Source organism: Bufo gargarizans, chromosome 6 (genome assembly GCF_014858855.1).
Source record: "Bufo gargarizans isolate SCDJY-AF-19 chromosome 6, ASM1485885v1, whole genome shotgun sequence".
NCBI classification, from domain to species: Eukaryota; Metazoa; Chordata; class Amphibia; order Anura; family Bufonidae; genus Bufo; species Bufo gargarizans.
The window spans coordinates 245201376-245216546 of NC_058085.1; the positions used below are offsets into that span (position 1 = coordinate 245201376).

Below are 15171 nucleotides of genomic sequence, written 5' to 3' on the forward strand. Positions count from 1 at the left end.
AATGAGGCTTCACGTCAGCCACCACTGCAACAGTCCATTGGCATATATTTAGGCCCAGCACACACACAGGCAGAGGAGAGAGGTCCCGTAACAGAGAATCTGTCTTCATGTCAGCAGAGAATTAGTCTGCATGTCATAGCAGAGAATCAGGCTTCACGTCACCCACCACTGCAACAGTCCATTGGCATATATTTAGGCCCAGCACCCAGGCAGAGGAGGGAGGTCCCGTAACAGAGAATCTGTCTTCATGTCAGCAGAGAATTAGTCTGCATGTCATAGCAGAGAATGAGGCTTCACGTCAGCCACCACTGCAACAGTCCATTGGCATATATTTAGGCCCAGCACACACACAGGCAGAGGAGAGAGGTCCCGTAACAGAGAATCTGTCTTCATGTCAGCAGAGAATTAGTCTGCATGTCATAGCAGAGAATGAGGCTTCACGTCAGCCACCACTGCAACAGTCCATTGGCATATATTTAGGCCCAGCACACACACAGGCAGAGGAGAGAGGTCCCGTAACAGAGAATCTGTCTTCATGTCAGCAGAGAATTAGTCTGCATGTCATAGCAGAGAATGAGGCTTCACGTCACCCACCACTGCAACAGTCCATTGGCATATATTTAGGCCCAGCACCCAGGCAGAGGAGGGAGGTCCCGTAACAGAGAATCTGTCTTCATGTCAGCAGAGAATTAGTCTGCATGTCATAGCAGAGAATGAGGCTTCACGTCAGCCACCACTGCAACAGTCCATTGGCATATATTTAGGCCTAGCACACAGGCAGAGGAGAGGTTCATTCAACTTTGGGTAGCATCGCAATATAATGGTAAAATGAAAATAAAAATAGGATTGAATGAGGAAGTGCCCTGGAGTCCAATAATATATGGTTATGGGGAGGTAGTTAATGTCTAATCTGGACAAGGGACGGACAGGTCCTGTGGGATCCATGCCTGGTTCATTTTTATGAACGTCAGCTTGTCCACATTGGCTGTAGACAGGCGGCTGCGTTTGTCTGTAATGACGCCCCCTGCCGTGCTGAATACACGTTCAGACAAAACGCTGGCTGCCGGGCAGGCCAGCACCTCCAAGGCATAAAAGGCTAGCTCTGGCCACGTGGACAATTTAGAGACCCAGAAGTTGAATGGGGCCGAACCATCAGTCAGTACGTGGAGGGGTGTGCACACGTACTGTTCCACCATGTTAGTGAAATGTTGCCTCCTGCTAACACGTTGCGTATCAGGTGGTGGTGCAGTTAGCTGTGGCGTGTTGACAAAACTTTTCCACATCTCTGCCATGCTAACCCTGCCCTCAGAGGAGCTGGCCGTGACACAGCTGCCTTGGCGACCTCTTGCTCCTCCTCTGCCTTGGCCTTGGGCTTCCACTTGTTCCCCTGTGACATTTGGGAATGCTCTCAGTAGCGCGTCTACCAACGTGCGCTTGTACTCGCGCATCTTCCTATCACGCTCCAGTGCAGGAAGTAAGGTGGGCACATTGTCTTTGTAGCGTGGATCCAGCAGGGTGGCAACCCAGTAGTCCGCACAGGTTAAAATCTGGGCAACTCTGCTGTCGTTGCGCAGGCACTGCAGCATGTAGTCGCTCATGTGTGCCAGGCTGCCCAGGGATAAGGACAAGCTGTCCTCTGTGGGAGGCGTATCGTCATCGTCCTGCCTTTCCCCCCAGCCACGCACCAGTGATGGACCCGAGCTGCGTTGGGTGCCACCCCGCTGTGACCATGCTTCATCCTCATCCTCCTCCACCTCCTCCTCATCCTCGTCCTCCTCGTCCTCCAGTAGTGGGCCCTGGCTGGCCACATTTGTACCTGGCCTCTGCTGTTGCCAAAAACCTCCCTCTGAGTCACTTCGAAGAGACTGGCCTGAAAGTGCTAAAAATGACCCCTCTTCCTCCTCCTCCTCCTCCTCCTCCTCCTGGGCCACCTCCTCTTCCATCATCGCCCTAAGTGTTTTCTCAAGGAGACATAGAAGTGGTATTGTAACGCTGATAACGGTGTCATCGCCACTGGCCATGTTGGTGGAGTACTCGAAACAGCGCAACAGGGCACACAGGTCTCGCATGGAGGCCCAGTCATTGGTGGTGAAGTGGTGCTGTTCTGTAGTGCGACTGACCCGTGCGTGCTGCAGCTGAAACTCCACTATGGCCTGCTGCTGCTCGCACAGTCTGTCCAGCATGTGCAAGGTGGAGTTCCACCTGGTGGGCACGTCGCATATGAGGCGGTGAGCGGGAAGGCCGAAGTTACGCTGTAGCGCAGACAGGCGAGCAGCAGCAGGATGTGAACGCCGGAAGCGCGAACAGACGGCCCGCACTTTATGCAGCAGCTCTGACATGTCGGGGTAGTTGTGAATGAACTTCTGCACCACCAAATTCAGCACATGCGCCAAGCAAGGGATGTGCGTCAAATTGGCTAGTCCCAGAGCTGCAACGAGATTTCGCCCATTATCACACACCACCAGGCCGGGCTTGAGGCTCACCGGCAGCAACCACTCGTCGGTCTGTTGTTCTATACCCCGCCACAACTCCTGTGCGGTGTGGGGCCTGTCCCCCAAACATATGAGTTTCAGAATGGCCTGCTGACGTTTACCCCGGGCTGTGCTGAAGTTGGTGGTGAAGGTGTGTGGCTGACTGGATGAGCAGGTGGAAGAAGAGGAGGAGGAAGCCGAGAAGGAGGAGGTGGCAACAGGAGGCAAAGAATGTTGCCCTGCGATCCTTGGCGGCGGAAGGACGTGCGCCAAACAGCTCTCCGCCTGGGGCCCAGCTGCCACTACATTTACCCAGTGTGCAGTTAGGGAGATATAGCGTCCCTGGCCGTGCTTACTGGTCCACGTATCTGTGGTTAGGTGGACCTTGCCACAGATGGCGTTGCGCAGTGCACACTTGATTTTATCGGATACTTGGTTGTGCAGGGAAGGCACGGCTCTCTTGGAGAAGTAGTGCCGGCTGGGAACAACATACTGTGGGACAGCAAGCGACATGAGCTGTTTGAAGCTGTCTGTGTCCACCAGCCTAAATGACAGCATTTCATAGGCCAGTAGTTTAGAAATGCTGGCATTCAGGGCCAGGGATCGAGGGTGGCTAGGTGGGAATTTACGCTTTCTATCAAATGTTTGTGAGATGGAGAGCTGAACGCTGGCGTGTGACATGGTTGAGACGCTTGGTGACGGAGGTGGTGGTGGTGGTGTTGGTGGTACATCCCCTGTTTGCTGGGCGGCAGGTGCCAACGTTCCTCCAGAGGCGGAGGAAGAGGCCGAGGCGGCAGCAGCAGAATAGGCCGAGGCGGCAGCAGCAGAAGAGGTAGCAGGGGGAGCCTGAGTGACTTCCTTGGTTTTAAGGTGTTTACTCCACTGCAGTTCATGCTTTGCATGCAGGTGCCTGGTCATGCAGGTTGTGCTCAGGTTCAGAACGTTAATGCCTCGCTTCAGGCTCTGATGGCACAGCGTGCAAACCACTCGGGTCTTGTCGTCAGCACATTGTTTGAAGAAGTGCCATGCCAGGGAACTCCTTGAAGCTGCCTTTGGGGTGCTCGGTCCCAGATGGCGGCGGTCAGTAGCAGGCGGAGTCTCTTGGCGGCGGGTGTTCTGCTTTTGCCCACTGCTCCCTCTTTTGCTACGCTGTTGGCTCGGTCTCACCACTGCCTCTTCCTCCGAACTGTGAAAGTCAGTGGCACGACCTTCATTCCATGTGGGGTCTAGGACCTCATCGTCCCCTGCATCGTCTTCCACCCAGTCTTGATCCCTGACCTCCTGTTCAGTCTGCACACTGCAGAAAGACGCAGCAGTTGGCACCTGTGTTTCGTCATCATCAGAGACATGCTGAGGTGGTATTCCCATGTCCTCATCATCAGGAAACATAAGTGGTTGTGCGTCAGTGCATTCTATGTCTTTCACCGCTGGGGAAGGGCTAGGTGGATGCCCTTGGGAAACCCTGCCAGCGGAGTCTTCAAACAGCATAAGAGACTGCTGCATAACTTGAGGCTGAGACAGTTTCCCTGGTATGCATGGGGGTGATGTGACAGACTGATGGGGTTGGTTTTCAGGCGCCATCTGTGCGCTTTCTGCAGAAGACTGGGTGGGAGATAATGTGAACGTGCTGGATCCACTGTCGGCCACCCAATTGACTAATGCCTGTACCTGCTCAGGCCTTACCATCCTTAGAACGGCATTGGGCCCCACCATATATCGCTGTAAATTCTGGCGGCTACTGGGACCTGAGGTAGTTGGTACACTAGGACGTGTGGATGTGGCAGAACGGCCACGTCCTCTCCCAGCACCAGAGGGTCCACTAACACCACCACGACCATGTCCACGTCCACGTCCGCGTCCCTTACTAGATGTTTTTCTCATTGTTATGGTTCACCACAACAACAAATATATTATTTGGCCCAATGTATTGTATTCAAATTCAGCGGGATATAAATTTGAGGCCTAGTATTTAGGCGCTGGGTGACCGGTATGGATTTAGTGACAGAATTAGACTTGGAAATGCACAGAAGCGTGTGTGTGAAGTTATTCTGAATGACCCTATGTGCACCTTGAATATTATATACCCTTTTTGGGATAGATTTCAAATAGCTCTGATATAGCAGGAACCACTAAATTATGAAATTGCTAAATTGGGAATTGTACTTCAACCCAGAACAAAAAATGTGCTTTGACGGACACTAAATAACTTTCCCAGCCACAACAGGACAGCGGTAACGAGAGATTTAGCGGGATATAAATTTGAGGCCTAGTATTTAGGCGCTGGGTGACAGGTATGGGTTTAGTGACAGAATTAGATTTGGAAATGCACAGTAGCGGGTGTGTGAAGTTATTCTGAATGACCCTATGTGCACCTTGAATATTATATACCCTTTTAGGGATAGATTTCAAATAGCTCTGATATAGCAGAAACCACTAAATTATGAAATTGCTAAATTGGGAATTGTATTTCAACCCAGAACAAGAAATGTGCTTGAACGGACACTAAATAACTCGCCCAGCTACAGCACTAGGGACAGATTTAGCTGGATATAAATTTGAGGCCTAGTATTTAGGCGCTGGGTGACAGGTATGGGTTTAGTGCCAGAATTAGACTTGGAAATACACAGTAGCGGGTGTGTGTGAAGTTATTCTGAATGACCCAATGTGCACCTTGAATATTATATACCCTTTTAGGGATAGATTTCAAATAGCTCTGATATAGCAGAAACCACTAAATTATGAAATTGCTAAATTGGGAATTGTATTTCAACCCAGAACAAGAAATGTGCTTGAACGGACACTAAATAACTCGCCCAGCTACAGCACTAAGGACAGATTTAGCGGGATATAAATTTGAGGCCTAGTATTTAGGCGCTGGGTGACAGGTATGGGTTTAGTGCCAGAATTAGACTTGGAAATACACAGTAGCGGGTGTGTGTGAAGTTATTCTGAATGACCCAATGTGCACCTTGAATATTATATACCCTTTTAGGGATAGATTTCAAATAGCTCTGATATAGCAGAAACCACTAAATTATGAAATTGCTAAATTGGGAATTGTATTTCAACCCAGAACAAGAAATGTGCTTGAACGGACACTAAATAACTCGCCCAGCTACAGCACTAAGGACAGATTTAGCGGGATATAAATTTGAGGCCTAGTATTTAGGCGCTGGGTGACAGGTATGGGTTTAGTGCCAGAATTAGACTTGGAAATACACAGTAGCGGGTGTGTGTGAAGTTATTCTGAATGACCCAATGTGCACCTTGAATATTATATACCCTTTTAGGGATAGATTTCAAATAGCTCTGATATAGCAGAAACCACTAAATTATGAAATTGCTAAATTGGGAATTGTATTTCAACCCAGAACAAGAAATGTGCTTGAACGGACACTAAATAACTCGCCCAGCTACAGCACTAGGGACAGATTTAGCGGGATATAAATTTGAGGCCTAGTATTTAGGCGCTGGGTGACAGGTATGGGTTTAGTGACAGAATTAGACTTGGAAATACACAGTAGCGGGTGTGTGTGAAGTTATTCTGAATGACCCAATGTGCACCTTGAATATTATATACCCTTTTAGGGATAGATTTCAAATAGCTCTGATATAGCAGAAACCACTAAATTATGAAATTGCTAAATTGGGAATTGTATTTCAACCCAGAACAAGAAATGTGCTTGAACGGACACTAAATAACTCGCCCAGCTACAGCACTAGGGACAGATTTAGCGGGATATAAATTTGAGGCCTAGTATTTAGGCGCTGGGTGACAGGTATGGGTTTAGTGACAGAATTAGACTTGGAAATACACAGTAGCGGGTGTGTGTGAAGTTATTCTGAATGACCCAATGTGCACCTTGAATATTATATACCCTTTTAGGGATAGATTTCAAATAGCTCTGATATAGCAGAAACCACTAAATTATGAAATTGCTAAATTGGGAATTGTATTTCAACCCAGAACAAGAAATGTGCTTGAACGGACACTAAATAACTCGCCCAGCTACAGCACTAGGGACAGATTTAGCGGGATATAAATTTGAGGCCTAGTATTTAGGCGCTGGGTGACAGGTATGGGTTTAGTGACAGAATTAGACTTGGAAATACACAGTAGCGGGTGTGTGTGAAGTTATTCTGAATGACCCAATGTGCACCTTGAATATTATATACCCTTTTAGGGATAGATTTCAAATAGCTCTGATATAGCAGAAACCACTAAATTATGAAATTGCTAAATTGGGAATTGTATTTCAACCCAGAACAAGAAATGTGCTTGAACGGACACTAAATAACTCGCCCAGCTACAGCACTAAGGACAGATTTAGCGGGATATAAATTTGAGGCCTAGTATTTAGGCGCTGGGTGACAGGTATGGGTTTAGTGCCAGAATTAGACTTGGAAATACACAGTAGCGGGTGTGTGTGAAGTTATTCTGAATGACCCAATGTGCACCTTGAATATTATATACCCTTTTAGGGATAGATTTCAAATAGCTCTGATATAGCAGAAACCACTAAATTATGAAATTGCTAAATTGGGAATTGTATTTCAACCCAGAACAAGAAATGTGCTTGAACGGACACTAAATAACTCGCCCAGCTACAGCACTAAGGACAGATTTAGCGGGATATAAATTTGAGGCCTAGTATTTAGGCGCTGGGTGACAGGTATGGGTTTAGTGCCAGAATTAGACTTGGAAATACACAGTAGCGGGTGTGTGTGAAGTTATTCTGAATGACCCAATGTGCACCTTGAATATTATATACCCTTTTAGGGATAGATTTCAAATAGCTCTGATATAGCAGAAACCACTAAATTATGAAATTGCTAAATTGGGAATTGTATTTCAACCCAGAACAAGAAATGTGCTTGAACGGACACTAAATAACTCGCCCAGCTACAGCACTAAGGACAGATTTAGCGGGATATAAATTTGAGGCCTAGTATTTAGGCGCTGGGTGACCGGTATGGATTTAGTGACAGAATTAGACTGGGATATGGCCAAAAAATAAACAGACTATTGCTGGTTAAATGCACTTGGTGTGACAGCTTCACCCTGATGTAGGCTTTAGCCAAAAAACAACCACACCATTGAGGGTTAAATGCACTTGGTGACAGGCGCAGCTTGCCCCTGATTTAGTATATGGCCAAAAAATGAACAGACTATTGCTGGTTAAATGCACTTGGTGTGACAGCTTCACCCTGATGTAGGCTTTAGCCAAAAAACAACCACACCATTGAGGGTTAAATGCACTTGGTGACAGGCGCAGCTTGCCCCTGATTTTGTATATGGCCAAAAAATGAACAGACTATTGCTGGTTAAATGCACTTGGTGTGACAGCTTCACCCTGATGTAGGCTTTAGCCAAAAAACAACCACACCATTGAGGGTTAAATGCACTTGGTCGCAGCTTGTGCTGGCGCACCACAAGACACAAAATGGCCGCCGATCACCCCAGAAAAATGTGACTGACAAACGGTCTGGGCAGCCTAAAAACAGTGAGCAATTGAGGATCAGCAGCTCAATGATCCACAGCTGCAGATCGATCAGTTAATCAAGTCCTTTGGAGGAGTTAATCTGCCTAATCTCGCCCTACTGTCGCAGCCGCAACCTCTCCCTACGCTAATCAGAGCAGAGTGACGGGCGGCGCTATGTGACTCCAGCTTAAATAGAGGCTGGGTCACATGGTGCTCTGGCCAATCACAGCCATGCCAATAGTAGGCATGGCTGTGATGGCCTCTTGGGGCAAGTAGTATGACGCTTGTTGATTGGCTGCTTTGCAGCCTTTCAAAAAGCGCCAAGAAAGCGTCACAAAAGCGCGAAGAAAGCGACGAACACCGAACCCGAACCCGGACTTTTACGAAAATGTCCGGGTTCGGGTCCGTGTCACGGACACCCCAAAATTCGGTACGAACCCGAACTATACAGTTCGAGTTCGCTCATCCCTACTTACTAGCACTTTTTTCTCTATTAGTAAAAAAACTTCTGAAACTATGGCAGAATGTTTTACAGGATCTGACCAGAAATCTGTAATTATACATTTTCCTTCTAGAACACTGTGGAATTTAAGTTTTAGACCCTCCCCTATTACAGACTTTATTCAGGGGCTGTTGGAGATCCTCTGCCAATGGTGTACAAAGAGGGACAGACGACCCCCAATAGAAGCCCTGGGGTCATTGGGACTGCTTTTTTGAGGCATCTGACCCGGAAAAAATAAAACCCCTATTCTTTTTGTTTGGCTCTGCAAACTGTCTTTCTCTTTCTTTCTTTCCCCTTAAAGGAACCTTTGTTAAATCTGGGATGGAAAGATCTTTTGGGTGGCTAACTATCAGAGGGAAAGCCCTTCTTCTTGTTTGAGGCCTTTTCCAATAAATCATCTAGAACAGGCCCAAACAAGAAGCTAAGAACAGCTAAGAAATCCAAGGCGTTGTTTATAACAGGAAAGGAAGAAAGCAATTGCTCCCTAGGGGTACCCCCTTTAATGTGAGCCTCTAGCTCCCCCATCCACACTTTCATGGCCCTAGCAACAGATGTAGCAATGGTAGGTATACAAATTGCCGCAGAGGCTTCCCAATTTTTCTTTAAATAAACCTCTGCCCTTCTGTCCATTGGGTCCTTGAGTGAACCTATGTCCTCAAAGGGGAGCGCAGCTTTTTTGGACATTTTTGCAACAGAGGCATCCAGTTTTGGGGCTCTATCCCAAGGGGCAGACAATTCCTCATCGAACGGATACTTCCGCTTCACTGAAGAGGGAACGAAAAAATTCCTATCCGGTCATTTCCATTCTCACCTCATCAATGTTCTTATGCACATCAAATATCTTCCTCTTCTTGGGGCCTAACCCTTCAAACATTGAATCCTGAACTGAATGCTGTGGCTTCTGATCCTCCAACCCCATCGTAGCCCTAACCGCCTTTACTAAGGAGTTAGTGTTCTCCACATGAAAAAGTGGTCTCCCTGCGGCCTCGTCTTCAGAAGAATCGTCTGATGACCCCCATTCTCCTTCTTCCTCCAGACCCAAAAGTATCTCACTGTCACTGGAGGGGGAGTCCTTAGCAGCAGCGGAAGAAGAACTGGGACGGTGCTTTATCAAACCGCTAACCGACTCTCTGACTTTTTCACGTATCATTTCTTTAATGCTGCCCATTAAAGACGGAGTTTCGGCTCCTGGAGGAGAACTTATGCCGCACGGGGTAACCCTCCACACACTATTTCAATAGCCGGGGCCCCCCCAGCTCTCGTTAATTTTTCTTTCGGCGGATCTGACTCCCTCCTGCCCCTTAGGACAGGAAACAGAACTGGAGATAGAGGGGATGATCCCTCCATTAAAAAGGCGGTTCTGGTTCCTGTTTCTTGTCCTGAGGAGGTGGAGGTGGTCTCTCCAAGGGCGCTTTCATAGGTGAGAAATAAAAATTACACAACCTCACCTAAAGAGAATTTTGTCAATGGTTAGCTACAGAGAACCTGGAGAAGATGTGCTCTGGTATGCTGTAAGCCCTCTCTTTCTGACCACTGGGGAGAGATTCAGCAGAACAAGGAGAAGCATTGTACTTTAGCTTCAGTAGCATTTGGGCTAGAGCTACAAGATGAGATGTAATACAGCCAGGAATGTTGTGGATTACTTCAACTTTTTGGGTCTTTTTCCTCCCTCTACAAGTTCCTAATTGCTCTTGTTGTGATGATAGATGTCCAGGGAGCTAATCAGATGTCTCCTCCCCTACTGCTTTCTCTTATGCAGTTATACTGAAATGCTAAGGGTACGGCCACATGGTCGGGTTTCTACATGCAGTTTGTACCCTAACTGAGAAGCTGCAGGTGAACCTGCCCTCCCCCTCTTCCACTTACATTCTTGACCGAAGATCATCAGCAGCTTATCGTAGAAAAGCCTAAAGTTCAGAGCTGTTCCACAATCAGCCACTGATGCCTTAGCCAAAATCCTGAGCAGAAGACTTCAAATATCTGCATAAAATGCTGGACTTTGATAAATCTCCCCCTATTCTTTCAGCAAACAGTACAAAATATACTGTCCCAGACAGGGCCGGCCTTTGGGGTGTGCGGGCTGTGCGGCCGCACAGGGCGCCATAGCAACAGGGGCGCTGGGCGGCCGACAGCTCGCAATGTATATGAGGCAGCGGCAGGCGAGGCTGCACTTGTGTTCTACCTCGGGGCGCCCCCTCCATCTCCCCCTCCCCTGTCTGACCTGATTCCTCCTCCCCTGTGTCTGACCTGCCTGCTGCCCCCGCCGCTGCCAATAAGAAGAGAGACGGGAGGAGGAGGGGAGGGGCTGTGGCCACTGTGCCACCGTTTCTTATAAAGTTATACAAATACAGGAGGCGGGTGCCGGAATCAAATAGCCGGCACCCGACCTCTGTGACAGGGAGCTGCGATCAGCGGCAGTTGAGTTAACCCTTCAGGTGCGGTACCTGAGGGGTTAACTGCCGCTGATCGCAGCTCCCTGTCACAGAGGTCGGGTGCCGGCTATTTGATTCCGGCACCCGCCTCCTGTATATGTATAACTTTATAAGAAACGTTGGTGGCATAGTGCGCCCCCCCCAACACCCCAGTATAAGAAACGTTGGTGGCATAGTGCGCCCCCCCCCCCAACACCCCAGTATAGGAAACGTTGGTGGCACAGTGCGGCCCCCTCCCCCCCAACACCCCAGTATAAGAAACGTTGGTGGCACAGTGGGAAGTGCCAATGAGGGTTAAAAAATAATAAAAAAAATTAACTCACCTCCTCCAGTTGATCGCGTAGCTGCCGGTCTCCTGTTCTTTCTTCAGGACCTGTGGTGACGTCACTGAGCTCATCACATGGTCCATTACCATGGTGATGGATCATGTGATGGATCATGTGATGAGAACAGTGATGTCACCACAGGTCCTTTGACAGGTCATGAAGAAAGAACAGGAAACGATCAATTGGAGGAGGTGAGTTAATATTTTTTTTTTTTTTAACCCTCATTGGCACTGCCCACTGCACCACCGCACCACCGCACCACCAATGTTTATTATATGGGGGGGGGGGGGGGGGCGCACTGCGCCACCAATGTTTATTATACTGGGGTGTTGGGGGGGCCCACTGCGCCACCAATGTTTATTATACTGGGGTGTTGGGGGGGCGCACTGCGCCACCAATGTTTGTTATATTGGGGGGGCCCACTGCGCCACCAATGTTTATTATACTGGGGTATTGGGGGGGCGCACTATGGGCCAGTGCACAGGTGCAGTGATCGGATGGATGTTCTCAGCTGGACACCGGCCGACACTGCGCATGCGCTGGGAGCCTCACCAGTGGTTAGGGTAGGGAAAAAGCACTGGCCCGTACGTAATTTTTCCCTTCCCTAACCGCTGGCGAGGCTCCCGGTGCATGCGCAGTGTCGGCCGGTGTCCAGCTGAGAACATCCATCCGATCACTGCGCCTGCACACTGGCCCATAGTTTTTCCCTACCCTAACCGCCGGCGAGGCTCCCGGCGCATGTGCACTCTGCTGTGAAATTTCCCTAACCTGTCGTCGTGCGCCTGCACGGCGCTGCACACCTCCTCACGTCATGTCCGGTGCGACCGGAAGTGACGAAGGTAGGGAAATCTCACGAAGTAGGGGAGTATAACATTACACCGGCCTTTGGGGTGTGCGGGCTGGTAACTACTTGGTTGGATAGTCAGCCAGCCTATGCCATGATGCCAGCAACAAGCAGTGTTTTTTTTTTTTTTTTGGGGGGGGGGGGGGGGGGCGCCACAAGGTTAGCTCGCACAGGGCGCCTGAACGCCTAAGGCCGGCCCTGGTCCCAGATCATGTTGTGACGGACAGCTATCTCAGTGGGACAGTCATGCATAATATATAAGTTTAGCATTATGTCCACATACTATCATTTAGACTAATTGAGGAAGTTTATCAAACTGGAGCTGTCAAAAATGAAAGGTGGGATCTGATTGGTTACTATGGGCAACTAAGCCAGTTCTACTTTACACCGCTTTGATAAATCTCCCACATTGTCCCTTGTGTCACTGGTCCCAGCATTCCCAGCGGCGCTCACCTCTCCAGCCAGCAACTCAATGATCTTGTTGGCGAGTTCCAGGATCTTCTTATCATTGTCTCTCTCATGTACCAGTGATGGAGGTGGGGGATCCATGGTGGGGCTCTGGTGTTTGCTCCATCCTTTTGGCATACAAGAACAGTGGCTAGGGGTCACACACCCACCAGATGTTTTCTTCACTACTGTGTAATCCTGTATGTGGAGAGATACCCTGATATCACTATATACATCCACAGAATATGTTACCATATTGCAATGCATTACATATACAATGCAATACAGTCACTAATCAGAGAAATGGCTGAAGTATGTAGGTTGGAGTTTCTTCTCACACAGAGGCACATCAAACTTAGCAGTTACAGTCATGCTGCATGAGACACCTTAGAAATCCTAGTCACCATTGGGCCGCTAACTTTTTCAGGAGTTCCTCAATGTGTGCTCCACCAACACTTTAACACTGTTAAAAACTTGAGCGCAATCCTTGATCAATGCATGGTCAAAACAGTCTATAGTAATGGGTATTACATGTTTAAACGGTTTATCCCATGTCGCCATTTCCATGCAATGGAAACAATGGAACGCCGGCCCGCTTGGCTGTTTCCATAAACCTAGCCACCTAGCGACGGGAAAGATGGGACAAACCTTTTAAGAGTGGCACTTCACTTGTAGTAACAGCACACACATCAACTTGAACAGCAATTCTCTAATCCCACTTTGGCAGTACTAACCACAGTGTACCACAAGCACCTACTTTCTTGGAGAAGGAGGGTTCACTACAGAGTTGGACTTGCATTACAGTGTTCCACTGGTAAGGCCCATTTGTAGAGGTTTCACCTTGCTTCCTTCACTACAGCACTCACTCTCAGTGCGGTACAATGCAATTAAGGCTATTAATTTTAAAGTGATTATATATTGTGGCAATGTGACTATTGATTGGTGCAGGGAAGCATGAAAAAGGGGTGTTTGCACCAGGAGCATGTCACCAAGGGGCCTGGCCTTAGTGGAGTAAAGGCCCTAGATATAGGTGGCCACCAAGTTAGTTGGTGGACACCAAGACAGTTAGCTTAGCTGGCTCCAGCTAGTCCGGGGTGGGCTTTTACTGGGAACAGGCAATGTGTTGGGTGGGTGCCTGTTCCCCATGCTCCAGTCCGGGATTTTGGAATATGCCCATGTCCAGGGATGATATTGAATCCTGTTGCTGGACTTGGGTGTGGCTCCCAGTCTGGGGAAGGAGACAGAGTTGCGAAACACAGTCCTGCTGGAGGCTCTGGAAGAGTGGTCTCAGCTGGGCTGGGTGAGGGTCCACGGGGCTAGGTGCTAGCCGGATTGTTGGGGGACGCCATGACGCTTGGGTGCACAAGGCCAGAGTCGAGAGGACTACTGGGCCACACTCCCCCATTAAGGCACTGGACTTTAGACTGTGTGTGAACGGTGCTCTATACAGCCAGGAGGCTGATGGACATTGGGCTGGGAAAGCCGCATATTATGACCATGTGTGAACGGTGCTTTAGGCGAGTCAGGTTATGTTATGTTTAGTTAGAGCCCAGCCGGGCAGGTGTTTATTTTGCATCATTTATTTTTGTTTTGCTGAGGTGCCAAATAAAGCGATATTAGGAGCTGAAACTTGGTGTCTGGCGAAGATACTTGTGTGAAAGACCCCCGGAGAAGAGCTAACCCCCCTGGTTTTTGCCAGGGGAGAGCGGTGCAAGGTCAATCGACTGGATCATCATGGGACCTGGATTAGTCGTATCACGAATTTTCATCATTTTTTTCACATGCATTACCATTTATTTTATTTTTGAATATTATAGTATATGATCTATTTTTTCCGCACTTAGCACATGAACATTGCCATGCACAGCCTTTTCATGGGGTGCCGACGATGTTCAGCAAGCGACCTGCACTTTCTGGCCGGTTATGGGGGTTGCTTTTGGAGTCAGCGGTATCAGAGGGATAGGCGACACTAGGATTTCTCTAATAGGTGTTTCCTGTGATTGCCCCCCAGCCTAGAGGACGACCCCGGACTGTTACATCGGATTTCCAGGAATGGGATCCTATGAACAGGGGGTTATTTCAACCTGGGGCTAAGCGGTGACAACCGGGTCACATTGGTTGTGTTCCTCGACATGACTGGGAGGCACTAGAATGACCATTTTGAGCTAACAACTCGAATGGGTATCTGGCGGTACTACCGCTCACTATATACCGTTTCCTTCTCTCTCTTTATAATAACGGTACTTCCGTCTAAGATGTTGCCTGCTAAGTTCCCTGATGAACCACTGACCCATATCTATTTGCCTCCCACATCGGAGCCGGTAATTTGCGATCAATACTGACATGCGGTGATCATGAAATGCTGGTGCAGGCATGATTTTTGTGTGCTGAGATGCGGTTACCATCTAGATTAATATACTATCTAACTAGGTATTTTATATGTGCATACTTTTTATGATGAGGCGTTCGTGTATTGGAACACATGATCGGATACACGATCAGCTGTCTATAGACAGTGTGAGGTACGGAACAATTAGAATTCCTTTTCTTGTTCTGTGACGTGATATATTTAGTCACGTGATCGGGTGCGTGATCACGTGATGCGATCACATGTTCCAAGGTCCTTGGACATGCGCACTACGTGACCGGTGTACGCGCGATCATGT

The 15171-nt window shown here is 48.5% G+C and overlaps 1 protein-coding gene across 3 annotated transcripts in view; it reads right to left on the bottom strand.

Moving 5' to 3' along the window:
- LOC122940581 (gastrula zinc finger protein XlCGF26.1-like) overlaps nucleotides 1-15171 on the bottom strand; it is a 58713-nt gene that overhangs the window by 23691 nt on the left and 19851 nt on the right. For all 3 annotated transcript variants that reach the window (XM_044297213.1, XM_044297212.1, XM_044297214.1), the window contains exon 3: nucleotides 12512-12703. In XM_044297213.1, coding sequence (XP_044153148.1) covers nucleotides 12512-12703 — 192 coding nt within the window. The remainder of the gene's footprint in view (nucleotides 1-12511; nucleotides 12704-15171) is intronic.